Source organism: Dipteris shenzhenensis, chromosome 19 (genome assembly GCF_047967505.1).
Source record: "Dipteris shenzhenensis isolate YYH24624 ecotype China chromosome 19, Dip_SZ_1.0, whole genome shotgun sequence".
NCBI classification, from domain to species: Eukaryota; Viridiplantae; Streptophyta; class Polypodiopsida; order Gleicheniales; family Dipteridaceae; genus Dipteris; species Dipteris shenzhenensis.
In genome coordinates this window covers 17,708,205-17,730,983 of record NC_141614.1, presented here as the reverse complement: position 1 = coordinate 17,730,983, position 22,779 = coordinate 17,708,205, and the positions used below count along the sequence as shown (strand labels likewise).

General features: G+C 42.3%; 1 protein-coding gene across 1 annotated transcript in view; it reads left to right on the top strand.

Annotated features, from left to right (window-relative positions):
* Positions 1-11,559, top strand: part of LOC147890168 (uncharacterized) — a 53,462-nt gene extending 41,903 nt beyond the window's left edge. The window contains exons 14-15 of the mRNA XM_087390374.1: positions 10,896-10,978; positions 11,272-11,559. Of these exons, the coding sequence (XP_087246500.1) occupies positions 10,896-10,978; positions 11,272-11,394 (206 nt within the window). The 3' untranslated portion in view covers positions 11,395-11,559. The remainder of the gene's footprint in view (positions 1-10,895; positions 10,979-11,271) is intronic.
* Positions 11,560-22,779: the final 11,220 nt, after the last annotated feature.

Here is a 22,779-nt window from a genome sequence, read left to right as displayed (position 1 = left end):
CCAGATGCCTTTGCTTATCGCATTTATAACACTTGCTCCCCTTTTTCTTGTGTGTGAACGAAAGTGCTTCACCTCCATAGTCACAAGAAACGTTTCGTCAGTTTTGTTGTTTCGTCGTTTTGACAAGTTTCGTTTCGTTTTGTTTTGGCTTTTCATACGAAATGGATAGGTTTCGAATTGATACTTCATATATACCCTTATAGGGACAAAAAGATATGTTATATTTAAGTTAGAGTGAATAAAGAGAAATATAAGTCAAGATACTAAACACCTTGGATTCTAGAAAAAATGGGTAAAAAACGTTTATTTTGATTTGGGCGAAACAAAGGTTTCGTTGAGAGCGTTTTGTCCTATTTCGAAATGTTTCGTTTGTTTCGCGTTTCGAGGTTTCGAACAAGATGAAACGGGTTTTCATGTGACTATGTTCACCTCCATGTGGAGTGATCTTGAGCTTTCCCTGGGAGAAAGAACCGATTTCTCCTCAAGGAGAAGGGAGCCTAGATCATGAAAGTCTCTTGCATAAACTCATTTATGAACACCTCACAAAGTTCAATCCAAGTCTTGGGAGCATACCTCAACGCTTGGGCAACCATGTTGTAATGAGGAGGAAGCTTGGTGAGAATGAGTGATGCCAACTGACTCGTAGTGAGGGCAGCACCCATGGCCTGCAACTGATCCTGGAGAATCTTGGCCTGCATCGAGAATGGTTGCATGGAACTCCCTTTGAGGAACTCGAGATTGTACAACTATCCCTGCAAGGTGACAGCATGCATCACCGAATCCCTAGCATAGAGGTCCTCTAGGGTAGGCCACACCTCAGATGAACTGTCCAGGTCCTGGACAGCTGGAGAGACTTTCTTTGTGATTGTCCTCACCAAAACTGAATGTGCCTTTGAGTCCCGATCCTACCAATACTTGAGCTCCTCGCTGAAACTCATCCTCCCGGGCAGCATCCTAGTTGATAGAACTCTTGGGACATTTAGGCTTCCGTTCATAGCCCTGAACAAGCTTCCACAGGCCCTTATGATGATCCATATCTTTATGTTAAGCTTCCAATGGGCATAGCTTGTGCTGTCAAGCTTGTCCTTCTTACTCATACACGAGCGTCCCATGAAGCTATTCCAATACTCGTACCCTTGCTGATCTTGGCACAAACAATCCACCAAAAGAGATGCAAGACGGGATAGAGGTGTGCAAGAAAACTGCCCTTCTGACGTCTCCAATCACGAACCTCCGTAGTTGTCCTCGACTGCAACAGGCTGCTTCAATCAGCCACCTATTCCTTCTGCCTCTGGATTGGTGGCCGGCCCTGCTGGCTGTCCTTGCCTTGAGCAGACTGCCCCGACCTACTGCTGCAAGATGGTGTGGGCAATCAACCCTGAATCGCTGCCTCAGCATGCTACTAGTAGAGTGCTCAGACCCTCCTTAATCCGCTGCCTTGAACTGTACTAGACAGCCACTGATAGCTGCCTTGAAGCCCTGCTGCAGATCGCCTTCAACCAGGACTGCGATACCTTGCTGCCGACCCTTGTTTGCTGTCCCAAACAGCCACGAATAGGCAGGTTGCTTCTGGTAGTGGTAGCCCACACTGTGTACTGAGCACTGTATGTGCAGACTGCACAAAAGGGCTGCCTTAGATAGCCTTTAGGTTACAGCTCCAGAGCTCAGAGCAGGAGCAGATGATCAGCCCCCTAGACACGTCCTCTACATAGCAATGCCTTCAAAAAATGTGCTTGAATACTACCCTCTCGTGGTCTCGGGCCGACCTGACGTTTGATGCCATGTGAGAGTGGTGCAGTGAGGAAGTGTCATGATATATATATATATATATATATAGAGAGAGAGAGAGAGAGAGAGAGAGAGAGAGAGAAAGAAAGAAAGTGTATTATTGTCCACTAAAGGCCAAAATGGGCCCATGGGACATCAAGAACTCTGCATACAAGATAGCACAAAATCAACGTGCCACAAAGAAGAGGCATCGTCGAATATCATCTAAGTGCTACGCAATACAATGCAAGTGAAAGTGCATAATGTCAAATCTGAGCCTAAATACAAAGTAAACTAGATGCAAGGAAACCGCCCCTGGGTGCAAAATGGGGGGATGAGTACAATATGCCAATGCAAAGATACAAGTCCAGGTGTCACGGAGTCTGAGAACCAAAATAATACTGGAAATCCTGTCCATCGACTTTGCCTCCTGCTATGAGAGTACAAATCTGAGCAAAGGTGAGGTGAGCGGCTGGTGGGGCGAGATCTCCATGAGTAAGTCTCCTCCAAAAAGCTGCCATCATCCTGGATCGTCGGGAGATGAAGCGACGAGTACGTCCCCTATGTAACAAGATCCTGCGGCGTCTACAAACCATCTCATATGTACATCCACAGGGTGGAGACATGTGTCCTGTGTGAGCTCTGACCTCCTCGTGCTCCTCCTGGTCTCTGTCCTCTGGTATAGCGTGTGCCTGAGCTCTATCAGGCTGGGCTCTATCACGCTCCGATCTGTGCTGATGGTCTCTGAGGTAGTCTCGTCGAAGCATAGTGGCCTCCCTGACATAAAGAGCTAGGCAATGCTGATCCTCGTAGTCCATCACTCGTGAGAGAGGTCCAAAGCCATCCGTGAAGAGACAGTAGAATCTACCTCTGAGCTCATAATATAGCGGGCATCTGCAAATGAAGTGCTCCTCTGACCTCTCCCATGGTGCAACAAGGGCAGATCCTGGTCTCTCGGCCTGGTCGCCGTCCATCCTCCATGCGTCGCATCCTACCAGCCTCTATCTCGAGCTGATGCGAAGAGACTCTAAGCTGGCCAAGGGCAATCCTCAGTGAGTGGGACATGTGGATACGTGTATAGCCTGGTGGAATGACAAATCCATCCTCTGAGATCTGAAGGAAGTGGTCACGATATGTGGCCATCTTCGTCGGAAGCTGCGTGGGATAAATCCAAGTGCGATACGTATGAAGCTGCAGCAAGTCTGCTCTCGTGACCTGGCTAAGCTCGTGGCGAGTCAACTCGAGATGAGGGGCATCTATGCTGTATCGGAAGGGAGGCAGTCTATCCATGTCTAGTCCAAGAGATGTGAGCCACCTAGTGAGTCTGAAGTACCAGCAGTATCGGGCCCCAGATCGTGCCAACTCCATTGAAGATGCAAGTGCTAACCATGGCAACCGAGCTCTGCCTGCTGCTGAGTCTCCAAACTCCCTAACCCTATGCAAATACATGATCGACTGAAACGCTGCATCCAATGCAAGGGGAGTAGCTCCAAACTCTGCTAGCATGATCTCGTGCGGAACTGTAGCCTTGGCCCTAATGAGCCAAGAGAACATGATGATCTGTAACCTCTCTACTCGTCTCCAATCTGCAGCGCCGAGGTCTCCTGCCCAGAAAGGAGTTGCATACATCGCAGCTGGTCTCACCAATGTATCAAAAAGCAAGGATTTCGTATCGGGATGCTGAAAGTGGGACTGAAAACACTGACGCTCAAGATGAGCCAACGAAGCATACCCTTTACTAATCCTATCTCGTGTTGCATATGTCATGGGGAAAACCGGTCCCCTGAAAACTGCCCCCAAATAAGTGTACTCTCTAACAAGCTCAATGGGCTGTCCGTCATATGTGAAGCAAAACTCATCCGTGCTGTAAATACGATCAGAGGTGTTGAAAACCATAACCTTGGTCTTGCCAAGGTTTACGGTCAACCCCCTGTCCTGGCAAAACCTGTGGAGTGCCTCAATATGTGCCTGGAGGCCCTGAGCAGTAGAGGAAATGAGAACCACATCGTCCGCATACAGGAGGATAGGAATGGAGGATCCTGAGAGAGTAGAGCCCACACCGCCTGTCATCTGTATAAACATCTCTAGCTCATCAATATATAATCCAAAGAGAGTAGGAGAGAGTGGGCAACCCTGCTTCACCCCAATCGTGCTGCATACCTCCTCTGAGAGCCCCTCGCGTGTCCGAACCCGACCAGTGACCCTCTCATACAAAGCCATGATAGCCCACTGTATCTCTCCACTGAAGCCCATCTGGCGAATCCTCTGAAACAATTTGAATCGCGGAACTGTGTCAAATGCCTTCCTGAAGTCCACGAAGCAACAATAAAGCCGTTGCCTTCGTGACTTCGCCGCCTCTACCAGTGCCCTGAGTGTGAGGATGTGGCCAAGTGTTGAATGATCCCTGCGAAATCCAGCCTGCCCTCTGGCTCAGAGTCCTGTCATCTCGGCATGGTCATTTATACAGCTTTCCAAAACTGATGCATAGATCTTGGCCATAACGTGGCCAATCATGATGGTCCTGTGATTCGACGGCTCCATAGGGTCCCCCGACTTGTGGATAGGTACTATGGTATTGCCTAACCAGGACTGTGGTAGGCCTGTACAAACAGACTCATTGAAGAGACGGGAAAGAACGAAATCTAAGGCATCAATCCCATGGATTACATACTCCGCTTGCAATCCATCATGGTCCTTAGCTCTCCCGTTCTTCAATCGGTGGACTGCTACACGGACACTCTCTGGTGTGAAGAGACTAGATGAAGCTGGCCTAGGGGAATGGGATAAATCGATGGCTGGCTGATCTGGAACATCGTATAGAGCTGAAGTGTATGCAGACCAGACACGTGGATCTGTGAGGGGGCTCTGAGACTTCGAGCGGAGGAATTTTCTCCAGAATTCCTTGGGGTCACAGCTGAAAAGCAAGCTTCTCAGCTCCTCCTCATTCCGGGCTAGAAATTGGCGTTTCTTGCGCCTAACCAACCACTTGTAGTCTCTCTTGGTTTTGGCAAGGAGGGGAGACTTCTCCTTGGTCTCAAGGTGAAGTTTCCTGTGGAGTTCCTTACACTCCTCGTCATACCAACTGTTGCAAGGAACAAGACCAACCGGTGGGGGACTAGACGAATGACATGTGGCAGGGAACGACATGTGAGCGGCAGAAACGAGTGAAGTATGTACAAGTTCCCACCGGTCCTGCGTGGATGGTAGAGCATCTAATAGATGAGGACGGAGTAGGCGGCTGAGGTTCTGGCTATATACATCATCGAACTGGTGGTCGAAATGAACCTCGTAATAGGGTTGGCGGTCATGATAACGAGGGGGGGTGGGTCATGAGAGACATTAGTCAAAGTAAAGTGGATGAGTGCATGGTCGGCAGAGGGCATGAAGGGGCTAACAGTAAGGCTATGGATGGAAGGGGAGCTCCAGTAACTGACGTCCCTGATCTGTGGGCTGTACTGTGCAGTCTGATGAAGTCCGACAGAGGCTATCATCGTGAAATGCTGAGAGTATGACTGGATCCTCCATGAAGTCGTAAGTGAGGGCCTGTCTGTCTGAGGTCCTCGCGTTGAAGTCTCCTAAAAGGATGACTTCTCCGCGATGTGAAAAATCTGCAATGTCCGCTGAGAGATCCTCAAATATTGGTCTGGTCGAGTGGAAGAATAGATCGACTGCGCCGGGGGGAAGTAGCAAACTGCAATAAAAAGATCTCGCTGAGGGGCTTTGCGGCAGATGCGTACCCACAAGAATCGGGCATGTGAATCCGCTCTCTCCACTGTGATGATCCGATCGAGATGCTCTCTGTACAAAATGGCCACTCCTCCAGATCCTCACTCCAAATGTTCGGCCAAATCTAAGAGTGAGATTTCTAGGGACATAAGGCATTTTGTGTGTAATTCAATGACTCAAGCAGGGTCAATTGGAAGTGTGATGCACACAGTGATTAAGGATGGGTGGAGAAAAGTTCTCGCAACACCCGTGAGTGACTTAGTAGAGGAAGAACGGGAAGGCTACATGCGTTTTTAGAGCGCAGGGAATTGAGAGCATCATTGAATTCGTCAAGGTTACGTGGTGCTTGGCAAGCTACCAGTAATGACGGGCGATTTATTAAGGAACGAGAGCATGCTACCCGTAACAAAGAGCAGTACGCTAGGATGTTTGTTGATGGTGTGCTAAGCTAACCTCAGGCCAGGGATTTTGGGGTGATGTTCAGTTGTTGAATCCCGCCTCTATATCTCTGTTTCGTACGTGGCGAGATATCCCCTAGAGCTCATCTGGTTGATCAAACATGCGCTCAACTGCTGCTTTGATACCAAATGTGAAGAACCAGATTTTTCAAGAATGCAAATGTGTGCAATGCATGCAGAATTTGAAGGGCGATTGGCCCTCCAATGGGGGAAGAGCGCCCTCGTAGGAGTACTTGTTTCTCTTTTAAACCTACATGCAAGGTGGGAGAGAGATGACGGATGAATGCAAGGTGAATCGAGAGAATGTTATGTGAGATTCACAATGAAGTGTGTGATACGCCTTCATTAATGTCCCTTGAGATCACTCAAATTCCATCTAACCTATGACCCATGCATCTACCATTCAATGCACCTCTACCTTCCTATTGTCCCTAGGACCTTGACACGTGAGTGCACATCGTTATTAATAAAAGAAGTGTTACATGTCCCAATTTGGTGCCATCTGAAGCAGTGGCTCCAGCTCGACTAGCCCTCTCTACTCAGATGATCCATTGCCGTAACAATTGGTCGGTGTGCATTATAAATACAAATAATTGGCGTATAATATATAATAATATTCTAATTTCTACTAATCACAAATTAGTGATTTCTCTTGTCATGACAGAGGATGAGTGTCGGGAGATGAGATCTGACCTAAGCTTTGGGACATTTGACGTGGTCTCAGGCACAACGATTTCACGATATCTGACACGACGTAAGAGGCGGGCGTTCCTCTCACATAGGATGGATGAGGTGATTTGATCTTTTCAAGGAGGTGATCCTACCTTTGCATGGGGACTCTTATCTGGGGAAAAGTCACCTTTTTTTATCACAAACCCATATGTGTGGCACACCTATGCGACATTCCTCTATTGCAATATGCCGGCTCCACACTGAAGAGCCTTGGACCTTTGAGGAGATACGGATTGAGCACTTCGCACATGGACAATATATCTTCGCCGTGATCCTAGGAGGAATGTTAGGTAACCATGCTATATGCAAAGGCTTTCCCATTGCTTGGAGTACTACCACCATTGTGCCGATACACAAATTTAGGGATCCCATGGATACTAGGAACTACTGCACTCTCATGATTGTTCGGTCATACACTGGCCCAGATTTATGGGTCTATACTAGAGAGAGACATCAGCTCCTACACAAAGACACACAAGGATTGGGCATTGAGACATATTGGGTTCCGGAGATCACATTCCACTTTTGATCATATCTTCACCTTGCAGGTAGTCATCGAGGAGGCGAGATCAAGATCCTAGAAAGTCTACTCTTGCTTTGTAAACTTTCAGAAGGCCATCGACACAGTCCCACGATTTCGCATGATCAGGCAACTTTAAGAGATGCAGATCCCTGGAGTCGTGATTTGGGAGGTGATGAGTTTGTACGAGTTAGTTAGAGCGAGAGTACGCGCCCCTAGTGGCATATCAGGTTGGATCGAGAGCACAATACGAGTGAAGCAAGGATGTTCTCTCTCACCGGCACTGTTTGGGCTCTATATTGATGAGATTACGAGTTTCGTTGACCACCTAGGAGGTGAGGGATCGTTGCTGGCCGATGACATAGTTCTTCTATCCTCTTCAGCAGCATGCTTACAGGTACAGATACTATTGTTGACTGATTTGATGATACATATACTGTTATATGCATATGACATAATCCTTCTATCCTCTTCAGCAGCAAGCGTACAAAGGCACCTAGAGGCCCTAGAGGTGTTTTGCAGAGAGAAAGACTTGACAATTTGGAGTAAGCCCGCAGTCTCCCACTAGATTGTACATGCAGAGTTTGCTATGCCATCTTTTGAATAGTCACTTATCTTTACAGGGTCTGGGCCTTACCTAGAGGGAGACTACAGAGGTTGGCAGTGGGGTCATCTATATGACTAGCTGGGAGTTGGGTTCAGATAGCGTGGTACGCATGCATATCCAGACGATTTGACAGCTAGGGTATTTAGATGGACCGTCTCCCCCCTATCAATACAGCTTGGATGCCCCTAATCCCTTGGTCCCACGGGACGAGATCAATCGTATTATATGGCTAGACCTGCTCCAGCTCTATACGTCACGGACTGGGAGAGGGGACTAGGAGTTTCTCACCAAGATCTAGTTCTACCGCGATCACTTCTTGAGAGTATCGGAGGATGGAGTGATTATCAGACCCCCAGTATCTGGCGGATAGGTGAGTCTCACACGCCTTGAGGATGGACATCGGGTAGATTCGGGTCTCGTTCCATCAGTTGAGGGTCAAGGCAGGGAGAGCCACAAGTACGCCTAGAGAGCAGTGGATTTGCAGATTATGCACGCTGGGGGAGATGGAGATGGAGATAGAGATAGAGGAGCATTTCTTGTGTACTTGCCCGGTTTACTATGAGATCCGAGGATGGTCTTTCAGGAGAGGCACGGTTTTTGGCCTCACTCCCGGCTGATTCACTTCTAGGACCAGTTCTGTGTTGGCCTCTATCTGATGGAGATGTGACGATGCAGAGAGACCCTATTGCGCCAGAGTAGCCAGAGGGCCAGAGACGCAAGGACCACACACGATGCAGAGGCGGACTAGAGATCACACGATGGAGGTTCAGCCCATCACAGCTCTACTCAAAGGCGTCTCTCTCGACATACAGAGATCGCGGAGACCACGTCCCTCGCCACAACAAGAGATTACCCGGCAGACACGAATACATATATTTTTGCAGCTCACAGGAGAGCCACCATGGCACGTAGTTATGTGTTTTGGCTCTGAGATGAGTAATAGTTTTGGGTTTTGAGCTTTGAGCTTAGTTTAGTATAGTACTCAACAAGTGGTCTTAGCGAGCCCTTTGCTTCAGCCCACAATGGCTTGTGTGAGTTACTTTGAGATTGTACTTTGTCTCATAGGCCTGTGAGGCCTCCTGAAGAACGGTAATACATCCGTGTGTGAGAGAGAGAGAAAGAGAGAGTGTGTATGTGTTTTCGTAGTGGATTAATTATCCGTAAAATTTTTCCAGTTATCTTCAGAGGGGTTTGACAAACCATCAGAGTCATCATCTTCTAATCAACCATGTTTCTCTTGGTAAGTTGAATTATCAATGCTACCTTCATTCTTGACTGTTGTAATGAAAGAGCCGACTCTTTTTGCAGTCCACCAATCTTCCATTTGGATCGAAGCAGATTCCAACTTGGAAGTAAGATTATTATATGTATTCCTTTCTACAATAGCTTTCTATCACAAGATGAAGCAGGAGTTCAACAAAACCACGTGAGCCACAAACAGGAAAGCTCTAGGAAGAACCTTTCTCAAAATTGTGACCAGTAAGGGTATTAGCAGCATAACAATGGTGCATAACTTTGGCCAGTTAATTGTAATAATGACCAGACTGGGCTGGCTGCATATGATAGAGATCAAGGGTTTGTTGCTCTTTGAAAATCTTACGCTCCCTAGTTTTGTTAGCTTGCAATCCCTGCACAAAAAGCGCTCTTAGCATAAAGCCTACAAAGCTAAATTAAAGCTCAATTGCTTAAGGAGAACAAAATTAACCTGGCCAGAGCTATGGAAAGTAGACCTTGCTTTCTTCCCAAGCCAGCACTAAAATCAGGAAAGCTATGCAAAGAAATACTCGTGCCTCAGCTTTTAACAGCCACAAGCCCTCTGAATGAGCTCAAAATCTCCATGAATAGCCAATTTGCAAAAGAGGAATCTCTGGTTCTGCCAAATTGCCACAATGCCATGCTCAGCGTTTTCATTTCCAAAAGCAGCAGCCCTGCTATACATCTCCAGGTTCATGAACTTCTTGAGCAGCCCTGATGTGTCATTATCATGCGGCCATGCTCATCATTATGCTTGTGAGCTTAATTTGTCAAACTATCAAGGTGTGGGAAACCCTCTCCTTTACTTCAAAATCTCTATGAAGGATAACACATGCCCTAGTTATACTGATAGGTGAACTCCATGTACCCTTCAGCTGATTGTCAACAAATTCGCTTGCTAAAAAGTGATTCTAGCAGGCAATCATCACAGATTGCTACTTGCACAGAGTGTGAGCAATCATCAGGCCAAATTTCAGATGTTGAAGGCGATCTCTGGCCTGGATGGCTTGATCAACCTCATGGCTTCAGATGTCGCCCCCCTCTGGATTCCCCGTCTCACCACGGTTGCTTTACGATGTTGGGGAATCTAGGCTTGTATCCTAGCACCTTGATACATCGCTAGACCTCTCACGTAGCGGAAGAACAGAGAACCAATGGAATTTGCCAAGTTTTGAATTTCATTCTAAGACTTTGTGATCTAACGAGATGAATGAATTTTTTAGAAGAGAACAAATGAAAAGAGGCCGAGCGTTGAATTGATGATTTTGCGATATCACCAGCTATTTCTATCAGAGGTAGAGCATCGAATTAACAATTTTGCTCTATTAATGACCATAGTCATATGAAAACCCGTTTCGTCCTCTTCGAAACCTCAAAACGCGAAACAGATGAAACGTTTCGAAATAGGATGAAACGCTCTCAACGAAACCTTTGTTTCGCCCAAATCAAAATAAACATTTTTGCCCCGTTTTTTCTAGAATCCAAGGTGTTTATGTTTTGAATTTCCTTTTATTATCTTGACTTTATATTTCTCTTTGTTCACTCTAACTTAAATATAACATATCTTTTTGTACCTATAAGGGTATATATTAAGTATCAATTTGAAACCTATCCGTTTCGTTTGACAACATGAAACGAAACGAAACAAAACCTGTTGAAACAGCGAAACGGCAAAACAGACGAAACGTTTCTTGTGACTATGTTAATGACTACCAGCTACCTCTACTATGTTTTCAGCTTGCACTAGGAAAATTTTCTACTAACAAAACATGGATGTGTTCTGGTAATCTGTGCTGCTGATACTTCTTTGTTTTTGTGTTTCTCGGGTAAGAGGGTGGGCCAGCAGCTCTGGTTAGCTTGGTTGGCAAGAAACAGTACACAAGGTGTGCAAAGGACATCTATTACTTTCTCCAGGTGAATATTCAGTCTCATGGAAAACATAACTAACTTTTAGCTACTATGTGCAGCCAGTCGTTTATTCTAGGGGTTGATTTAAATATTGGAATTGCCTTTTGCATTCTAACTCAGACTATCATAGGACTAAGAACGGTATAGTTCCACGCAGCAATGTCTGCAATTGAAGAGTCGCATGAAATAAGGATTTGACAGAGTTTCAGCACCTGCTATGCTTGCTTCCTATGTCATTGTATAAAAACAATGTTGGTAAGATGAAATTATGTGACGTGCTTCTATTGTGGTTGATGCAGTCTACAGTCTTTTTGAAACAGTTGACCTACAGTGTTTTGGAGACTCTTTTGTCGGCCACTTTCCCAGAGCTTACTCGCCTTATACTTGATATCCGGCAAGGATCTGGTCAAGTTGTGATTTGATGAGAGTGGACCGCCTATTTGCAGACAAGAGGCTTGTGGTTGTGGGGTTGGATCATTGTATCTCAGGGAGCTCTTGCCATAAGCTCACTTCAGGGACATAGAACCTGGATCAAACATGCCACTCAGTAGGATGGAAGTTGTGCAAGTGCGTCTGTTGGGGCAGATTAGGGCAATGGTAAGTTTCCTTGAAACAGTTTTGAAGTAGTTGATACCTTATCTGAGGGCCATGTCTGCAACTGATTTGCATAGTCTGTGCCATTTTTACAGCTTTTGAATATGGCAGAGCTTTGGAGTCGAGGTCTCCTAGGTTTGGCTTTCAGCTGGTTGGAAGGCCCACATCTCCCAATCCAATTAGTGTGTATAAAAATTCTACGAGATTATTTTAATTGCCACCAATCATCAGCCTACTTAACCTTTGTTTCATAGAGCTGGTCTTCAACAGCGGCTAGTTGAGGGATAGGTTTAATGCCAAGAGGGGAACCCACCAAGATTTGGTTGGGAGCAACCAAGAGAGTATGCTCCGATTTGTTCATGAGAGATCGAAAAATGTAAGCTAAGATTTTGTACATCTAGCTGTTGTATATATTAATATGATGAGGGACTACATTCCAATTGTAACCTTTCATAGTGTAATCAATCAGGTGTAACATTCTCCTTTTATCTTGTGTGCTCACTCCAACAAGTAATAATGGTACATGTTGCTTCTTTTCCATTTCAGTGGATTTTTATTTAACTAATTTACATTTTAGCGCAAAAAGAGCATATCACACCTGGATGGATCACAATTCCCTGGGACCAGCTTTGGGATCCTTTAGAGGTATAACGCATTATCGAGAATGAGCAAAAGATTCACAACACATATAATGGTAATTATTGAAAACAAAGCTTTACACAACATTCTGTGGCAAATGGAAATTTCTGATTCGACAATCAGAAATTCAAAGTAATATGGTGATAGCAGTGGAATTAGGAAAGGTAGGTTATTTGGCAAATGAAATCAAGTCATCAATCTGCATACACATGAACATTTGATATTTTATTGAGTTATGCCATCCTCCTTGAGATAGTGTGTGATTTGTCAAGCAATTTTCATGAAGCATATATACCATTGTTAATCACAGTTAAGGCAATGTGGTATTAAGATGACAAATGTCAAGGTGACAAATAGTACGGGCAGCAGTTCTAAGCAAACGGCTAGGGCACTTTGCTAATGACATTCTTGAATCCTCTTTTTATGACGAGTCTTGGTCTTCCCAGCCGAGAGCACCTATGAAAGGTTCCATGCTATATATTGTGACTTGCATTAAAGGTTTCATGCTAGATAATTGCAATGTGTACAAAAGGTTCCATGCTAGCAATGATTACTCGGAAAGGACAACACATAAATAATGTTTTTGGTTTTGTAGTTTACCATTGTCTCTATAGTAAGAAAGTTATTAAAATGGCACCCTTGCTCTTTGTTTTGTTTTGTTTTGTTTTTGTTTTTTGTTTTTTTAAATAAAGGGGAGAGGGGGGGGGGAGTAATATATAGGTGGGTAATGGGGTACATGGGATTTGGTTGGAGATGCTTCATCGTTTTTAAACAAGATGAATGATATGTATCATTCAATAGGCTTGCCCAAGAGGAGGAAGAAAGAGAAAGGAAGAGAGGGAGTCCGGACTCGGAGAGAGAGAGAGAGAGAGAGAGAGAGAGAGAGAGAGCTAAAATGTGGAGAGAGAGGAGACTCTAGATTTCTACCAAGTGGCACAAATTTCTCAAAAAAATGAGCTTCTCAATGCCATCGGCTTTACTTAGGCCTCCATTTATGGCAGGCTAAAAAGTCAAACATCTACTACATGAAACTTGCAGGTTGAAGCAAAAAACAAAGAATGATGAGTTAGTTGCATCAAGTAAGAATGAACGTATGGTGAGTTTGATAAAGTAAATGTTGTCTTTAGGGGATTAACAAACAATGAGGTGGAAAGGGGGTAAGCAACTTGACACTCTTAAAGGATTTATCAAACGTGCAATGGCAACCAATCCTTGCATTAGAAAAAGCAATAAGGATTTGACCAATGCATTGAATAAGTGAGATATAATAAGAACATATGGAAGTATAGATGCTCATGTATTTGTGTTGATAGTGAACTCGAAGTTGCTAAATGGGAAGGCTACTTCAATACATGTGGTGGTTTGAGAGAAGTATTTCATTTTTATTCACCCAGGAAGAATTGATAAATAGTCCAAAAAACAATGTAGATTGAATGTAATTGGGATGTATGTCCTATCAGGCAGTGTAGGCATATGACAAAATTGAAACTAGGGTTATGCATGCATGTGGACTCATCCTAATCGCTCCGCGCACTTTTCCTATTAAATAATTAGTGTCTAAAACCCCGGCTTGATCCTCAATTAAGCTGAAGTGATTGTCGAATTAAGGTAAGGAAGGGGTTTGCGATCCTCCCTCTTCAGCCTCTCCTTTCCTTTGGCCTCTTTTTTCCATACTACACCTACTCCTCCCCTCCCTTCGCTCCTTCCGCTCAGCCGTCCCCTCTCCCACCTCTCCTTCCGCTCAATCCTCTCTTCTCCCTCTCCCTCCTCTCCCTGCGCTCAGATCTCTCCCTCCACCCTCACCCTCCTCGCAGCCCCTCGACCCTCTCCCTCCTCTCACCCTCCCCTCCGCTCCATTCCTTGTTCTCCCTCCCTCCCTCTGCTCAATTCCTTCCTCTCCCTCCCCTCCCTCCGTCTCCGTCTCCCTCCCCCTCTCTCCCTCTCTCTGCCTTCCCCTCCCCCCTTCCCCTCATATACTCGCTGAGGGTGGCGTTTCGAACTTTTTGGATTTCTTAGAACCTTCTCGATTTTGTCTCACATTAATTGGCATTCGACATACATTAATTTGCCCTCGCTTGTCATAGGTTAATTTGCATTGCGGGGGTCCCTATTTGGACATTTGGGAACCATTCCAATCTAATTTTGAAGTTACCGACTTCGACATTCTGTGGAAACGTTAGTGGGATAGCAAAAAGAAAACTTGATGACTTCTTAGATTGTGCAACAAATTAGAACTCAAAGCTCACAAGTACAGCATGTAAGATTGTGGTGATTCACAACTAAGTATCATACATCATATCACATTGGCAACACTGGGACAATGTTGTTTGTTGTAGTTGCTACATGTAGTCCTGCATGTGTCACCTCTACATTTTCTAGCCATAATCCAACTTCACCTAGATATGAGACTTCACCTAGATAATGTAGTAGCTTGCATTGCATCCCAAACTTAGTAGACTCCTCCAAACTCGAGTAGTAGCATCAACCACCTAATCAGGTTGTTGCCTTAGTATTTAACCTAATCCTTCGTTGAATATCTAGCCCTCAATAAGAAGGGTCAAGCTAGGTGATTTTGCAACATTAGCATCTTCTTTAGGACATGGGCCTTATCTTGAAACTCAAGCATGACACAAAATACTTGCATGTGCTTATTATAAATACAAATTGATGTACAACAGTATTTGGATGCTAAGGTAGCTTTACCATTGCTAATTACTAGCTTGGCCTTGATAGCTTATAGTAGTTAGTAGGGCTATAGATAGTAGCCTTGTACCATTGCTAACAACCATCATGTAGATAGATTGTAGTAGCTAGCAGATAGTTTGAAACATTTAGCAATTAGCAATTAGCAGTGTGAAGTTAATGGTGTTGCTTGCTACTTCGAAATGTCACTAAAAGTAGAAGGCTAATTGACATCCCTCCATTTGGAGATAACCCCCACAATCTCAAGCTCAAGGATGACGATGGTATGTGACTGATGCATCTTATTTAATGTTGTGGTGCAAAAATGCAATTCTCAAATTCAAGGCTAGCAGAGCTAGAACTTCTAGGGAGTCCCCACGACTAAAATAAACGGTCACATAATAAAGGCGAACAACAGATGATGCCTCTAATGCAGTTGATACTTAGGTAAAATATCGTGATTGATAATGAAAAACATTGAATGTTTGTGATGCTAGATTGCGATGTCTTTGTGGAGAATGCATTAGACCAGCCACTCCCACCAAGGACAAGAAATGCAAAAAGGATCACAAAGAATACTAATGGTGAGCACCTCAAGGAAGAAGCTTGCAAGAGGGGGTAGATGTGTTGATAGCCCACTACATTGAAGTTTGAGCTAGGAGGCTAAAGTTATATCTTGTTGGCCAATTTGTCCCTTCTCTTCACATTGTGCATGGTTCGTCCTTGGTAGAGGCTTAGGGTGCAAGAGTACATTGTGTTTAGGGTGCAAGAGTACACAATGTAGTGTTTAGTGTTCTATTTGCCACCCATGTAGCTAGGTGGTTTAATTTCATCTTACATTATTTGGTTGTACAACTGATTGTCATAGTCAAAGAGTTAAGACCTTTGGAATATAGACAATCAACATCTTTATGTAAATGGGTGTCAATTATCACGTGGGCTTTTTTTGAATTTGAATATCGATGGGAGAATGCTATGATACTATGTTTGTGGGATTGCTCTTGTATATAATATTGCTCCCTAGAACCTCTTTGCATGCTTTTTATGTGAATTGGTGTCGACTACCAAATTCCTTTATTTGCATTTGAATCTCGATGGGTAAACGCTATGATACCATGTATATGGTATTGCCTTTGTATATCATCTTCCTCCTTAGAACCTATTCACATGGTCCAATTTATACTAAACAAGATTAAAATTAGGGACTAGTAGTGCATTCCATAACAACACCAAGGCAATGACGACACTAGCAGGGACATTGGTAAAATTATGGTAACATAGAACAACCACTCAATCATGTAAAAATACATTATCAGTTACCGAAGGCAATCAAATCAAGCAATACAATTAACATTATCCATGTTGGTATAATGCTATGGTATTGAGCATTGCTACCACTACCCAACATCTTCTATCTATTGTAGCAATACTTTTATTGCAACACGATTACATGTCAAAGCTCTCCACTACCCAACAACTTCTATCTATTGTAGATATTGCAAGTGCTATCAATCAGGTATAGCAATAGTATAGCAGTGCCCAATCTTGCAATATCATAGTGCTTGAGAAGTACTATGATCGAGAACTACACAACTGATGCTACGATCATAGGTAGTCTACCGTGATTGGCTATATATTTGCTACCTAATGTTAAATAGTGGAAAGTAAGAATATGGGAGGTGTGGAAAGGGTGATGGTGGAAAGTAAGACTATGGGACATGTGGAAAGGGTGCAGGATAAGGAAGGCTAGTTTTGGAAGATCTTGCACCACTGGCTCTCGCTCATAAGCGAATTGGCCAAGAGTTTTGTAGTTAATTCACAATGTGCTTGTGTGAAGAATCCATCGAAGTGGTGCACCAATTTTTTTTTGATTGGCCAGTGGCAAAGGAGGTTCGGAACTGACTGGAAGCAAAAATTTGCAGTACATGGTTCATGGCCTAGTTCCACATTAGTGGCCAATGGAGAATTCCTTTGTTGGGAGGTGCTATGTGTCTTCCCCTGACTCTAGTGACTTATTGGCCCTACCTTAGGGCTTCTGTTCTCCTTGCAACATGGGAATGTAGGAATAAACAAGTCTTCCAACGTAAACAACGATTCTAATTATGGTCAAAGTGAATATGAGGGATATGACCCTGTCAATTCTTTGCTTTAATTTTCTTTGATTTATTTATGATTTAAATAATTCAATTGAGCTTCTAGATTGCAATGGCTAGCAATGCTGATTATTGTTTTGTAATAATACAAAGAGTGTCCATGACTTGGAGAAGAAATTTGTTGAAGGATGTTGAAGGAGGGTGTTAAACTAAGATTAAAAAGTTTCCCCCCTCAATACTTTAAAACTACAAGCTATTGGAAATTACATTCAAATAGAGCTCTTTCATCCCTCTATTCTTTTCTTTGAGTTCTCTTACTTGATCTAGTGTTAATGGTGTTGTTGATGTTGATTTGGAGCTTCAGGTGTTTTTCTATTTCTCATTGACAATATTACATAGTTTCTTTAGTTGGAAGCTGTTCATCCTCAATTTGGTTTTTGGATTGCCATAACTATTGTCATTGAATTTGCTATTAAAGTCCATGAAAATGATGTCATTATAAGCCTATTTCATGTTTGTGTACTTCAATACTAAATAGCTATTTAGGGAATAGAGAACCCACATGTGAAGATAGAATAGATTATGATCAACATAATGCCAAAAAACTAAAAGATAATGTGGAAGCTTGGTGTAGGTGTTATACTTTTGCAAAATGCTCCTATATTCTCAAAAATGGTTTGGAAATTTTTGATTTGATGTGTTGAATCTGGTGGTAAGACAACACTCAATTTTGACGAGTTTTTGTGCTCATTTTTTCCCAAACATATGGCGCAGTATAGGTGTAATGATTAAGGATTGTGCTCAAAGATTACATATTCACGAAATCACATGCACTTTTTGCGTGATTGACATACGTGAAAATCCTTTTCACACAATGATTTATGCAATGACAATAAAATCTTCCTTATACTATGAATAAATAGAACTGTACCCTCAATAAAACTAGTACTATCACCAATAAAAGCAACAATAAACTTGGCGGGAGATTGGACTGCTGGTGCTATAATTTTTGCCAACAATACATAGTTTATTACTTCCCATTATGGCAACTTAACCATCAATAATAAAGTCAATACTAGTGGTAACGGAATAGCATCAGTAGTGCTAGTACCACCTATATCTATATAAAGAGTTTCTCAAGCCAGGGATGCAATTTTTTGGCGAGCTTTTTCAAGCAAGGTGAGGCCTTTTGTAAACTTGCGACTTTTTGGTGAGCTTTTGAAATTTATATTTGAAGGAAAGTTTCAATCAAGGCAAGCTTTTTGGAAGTTATAACTTTTATTGACCTTTCAAAATTTAGTTATGGAGGCAATTCTTTAGGTGACTTGCACACCTATGCACTTGGTGATGCACCCTTATTATGCAATTTGATTTCGCAACTTGCACAAGCACTTCCTTTGTGTCATGCCCTATCCTTATAGCCTCATCTCATTGGATCAATGCTTGATGTAGACAAAATGAAAAATCACATGCCAAGGCCCAGCATGTCTCTACCCATAGATTTTTCATCTTGGTCTAATCAAGCATCTCATCAACTATACCACATCAGCATACACATGATCTATGGGTGTTTAAGTCCCATATATAGGGGTTAGATCTCTTTCCCCAAGATTTTGGATCAAACTTGAGTTTAGATTTGAACAGTCTACCATTCAACGATAATCTAGATGCATCATTGACCCTTAGCAACACACCCATATATGCTCGGGGAGGCAACTCAAAATTATGTAAGATAGCATGTGAGTTCAGCAAAAGGCACTTTTTAATGTCATGGAGTTACATAAAATATATATACATGAGGGGTTTTTACTTTGAAAAATGAAAATTTCCATACAAAAAGGATGTTTCAATTATGGAAAGAGGTACAAAAGAAGTAATTTTGCAAGATAGTCATAGAATATACAATTCAAAACAATTTGAATTTGAGGCAAATGTTTTTGCTTGGCCATAGCTAGGAAATAGATTTCACGAAGATAAAGCAATGTTTTGGTTTTGGCCAGTTTTAAAAAATTGCCTCTGATGCACTTTTTTTGCTTGTGGCCACAGCTTGGAATTAGCTTTTGCCTGTTGAAAGCTTGTTCTTGTGTTTGGCCAGAAAACAAAATTTCCTCATCCAATAGCATCAATGGATTCCTTGTGATTTGTCAATTAATTTGGTATGCTAGATGACCTGCTTTCAATTTATAAATGGAAATTTATGGTAATTTGAAGGTTGGTGGGAAGCTAGGAAGTGGCTTTTGCTAGGCGAAAGCCACTTCCTAGCTACGTCCAGGAAAAAAACTTTGTGGCCCAATAACTGAGAACAAATTTATGTGCTAGCAAATAAACATTATGGGAGACCTATTTAGGATCCCAAATTGCATTTAGGCTCCAACCTAGTCTATAGATACATGAGAATTAGTTGACTTGGCTACACGTAAGGAAAATGCTCACCAAATTTATGCACACACAAGGGAAAATCTCACCAATTCTATATTTCCTAGAAAAAAAAGATTACTTAGCTCAAAAAAGCTCGTGAGAAAACCTATCCTATCAGGCCATTTTCATTGCTATGTTTGTGCATCCCAGATTGAATGATAGGATGAAATATGGGCTTTGCATAAAAGTAAATTCCTATGATCTAACAAGAAGACCATTATGATTGAGAGATGAGAGAAGAAGTAAGCATCAATGTTTAAATAGTAAAGGAGTGAGTTGAGCAAGTTGAGGAAGGAGGCATTGACATCTTGAAAGGGAAGGTATAGGGAGTTGACATGCAAAAGGTATAGAAGCACACTATTCACATAAGAAATGTCACTTTTGTGACATTTAACACAGAGAAAGAGATCGAGGTCGATGGAAAGGTTGGATCTAGAGCCTACGAGACTATCTAACAACTCCGTGCATGAAGAGCGGTGTCCATGCAAGTAGCACACCCTATCCTTTTTTAAGTTATTGATAAGGAGCCGCTCACAATACTTCAATGGTGGGAACCTTTCTTAGTTTTCCTTGGGCTACCATTTAATGAAGGGTCCTTTAGGCTTACATTCATGCACATATGAAGAGAGGAGGAGACATGAGGGCAAAGGCAAAAGGAAAGCAAGACGATGCAATCAAAGGAGTAGACGTGGTGCAAATATTCAACTTCTTTTGTGCCAATGGTTCCAATAGACTTGCATCCTGGCAAAATCTTGCTTGCTTTTACTTCAAATGGTACATGTTAAGTTGGAATGCAAGATGAGAGTGATGAGGACTGGGCACAATGGATTCTCCAATGCGAGAAAGACCATGCCAAGTTGGAATGTAGGATGAGAGTGATGAGGATTGGGCACAATGTATTCTCCAATGGCTAGCACCAAGGTTACGAGTTTTTGCACCATGGGCACAATGTATTCTCCAATGGCTAGCACCAAAGTTGTGAGCTTTTGCACTACAAGGGAGATACAATCCACAATCTGATGTGTGTACCCTTAATTGGATCATCAATAAGATGTATAGTTTTTCTTTGAAGGCTGTAAATATTCCAAATTGGGTGTTTGCATGAAAGACCCATTAATTTTGCAATCCATTGTGTTACACATTGGTCATAAGATGATGGTAGAAAAACCATCGAAGAGGCTTACACCTAAAGATGCAATGTAATAACTCCATGTGTTTGGTTGTGGTGCAGGTACATTGAAGCTATAAATCTCGCTCTAAATCTTATAGAGTAGTAATATAAGACAAATGATTAATATGCACGAATTCTTGATACATATTTTTGTTACAATGACGTAATATAATCAAACTTTTAGGAAAGTAGACCCTGTTAAAAATTGCTTCAAATAGATTGTACACTTGTCATGCATCATATCATGTTGTAACCTATCATCTAACATCATCATGCATCACACAATGTTGCGTCATCATGTTGCATTATCATGCATCAAGTAAGCATGCAACCCTCACATGTACTAAATACTCTTGGGAGTAGAACAAATTCTGGACAAATCTATTATATATTGCTTCCAAGCAAGTGGTATAGAATCCCAATGGCTTGTTTCATATGCTTTTGATATTGGTTCATCACCATACTACTATGATAATGATCTACATATGGTATGAATGATTATCCAATCCTAAACATATCCAAAGGGTGTAGCTCACAATGATGGAAGTATTTGACTAGTTATTTCTCCTCAGGCCTTTAATGTCATGCACTATAATCATAGACTCAAACTTTGGTAGGACCTACATACTCAAAAATCACTACCACCAAAACATCCAAGGCTATTGGCTTTCCTTTAGCATGAAGCACTGGAATTATTTCCAAAAGAGAGTCTGGATTCCTTGACCTAGCTAGCCACCAATTAATGTAGTATGTTATTTTTCATACTTTTCTTGCCCTTCTCTTTTTTCATGGAAAAGTTACACAGGTACCAAGAGGTATTCATGCTACTTTATGCCATTTGCATTGATGCCAAATGAATATATCGACACAACCTTTCAATATATTTTGCATCAGTGCATTTTTCTAAGGATATATTAGTGAAGATACTGATGTTTCTACACTTAGAAAAAAAATTACTTCTTCAAAAAATCCATTGGTATTAATATTAAAAATTTCTTGATATCCTATAATGGAGACAAGGAATAAGATAGTAAACCACTTGCTTGAGGGATTGACACTCAACAAAGGAAGCGGTTGGCAAAGGAAGATGTCAAGAGAGACCCTGAACAAAAGTTTGGACGTTCTTATCTTTGTATAGGTTGTTTGAGCCTAAGGTTTTCCAACAACCAAACTTAATTAAGAAAATAGAGAGCAAATTTTCATCCCTCATCCTATACTAAATTAAGTTCTATCAATCCTAGAGGAAAAGATTAAGCCAATGACAGGACCATGGAAAGGACCATGGTGGGTTAGTTTTGGCTCATCAATCAAATGGTACCATGTGGTGCGTGCAAGTTGCACTAAGATTTAGAGTTTCAAAAACAAAAAAAAAATCTTCAAAGTCTCATTACTTGACTCTCCTCTCATAATTTCCATTGCATTCATTGGCTTGTAGTTGTGGTAATCACTTGCCCAAATACACTCGATATTGGAGCAGTCAATTACTTCCACTACCATAATGAACACTCTCTCCCTCACCCTCTCCTCAAACTCTCCTCTCACAACTCAATTGTGGTCCTTACCCCAACATGCGAGGTGCATGAGCTATGGAGTACAATCTTATGGAATAAAGGGCGCTTGTGGCTCTCACAAGCCTTTTGTAAGAAAAAAATGGTGGGAAACTAGGAAACATTGGTAAATGCCATAGTACGTTAGTATTACCATCATACCATGGTATTTATACTATTATAATCTGTAATATTTCAATAGCCCACCGATATTTAAGATATTTTCACAATTGTCCCATTAATATCATTGGTAAAATTAAACTTATAAGCACTATAGTTATCTGATTTACAGGTTATTTTTCTCAGTTATGAACATCATGACATTGTTCTGATGTTATTTGGACAAAAAAGATGATCGTGAATGACACATTTGCAATGAATCCTTGATTGCTTGTGTAGAGTTTCCAAAGAATATTTTATGAGGACATGGCAAATTGACCTTGGTTGACCACAATTTGCACCAATTTAAGATTTAATTGAATATAATTAATGTGAACAAACTTTGACTAGGGATAGGATTAGTCTATCCTAACCATGAGCATACCCAACTTGTGATTAGCTAAACCACAACGAAGTGGCTGGTTGATGATATGGTAGATGCCATGTGGCTTGTGTCAAAATTTGGTCCACCACGTCCTTCAAGTGGTGATTCACCTTTCTGTG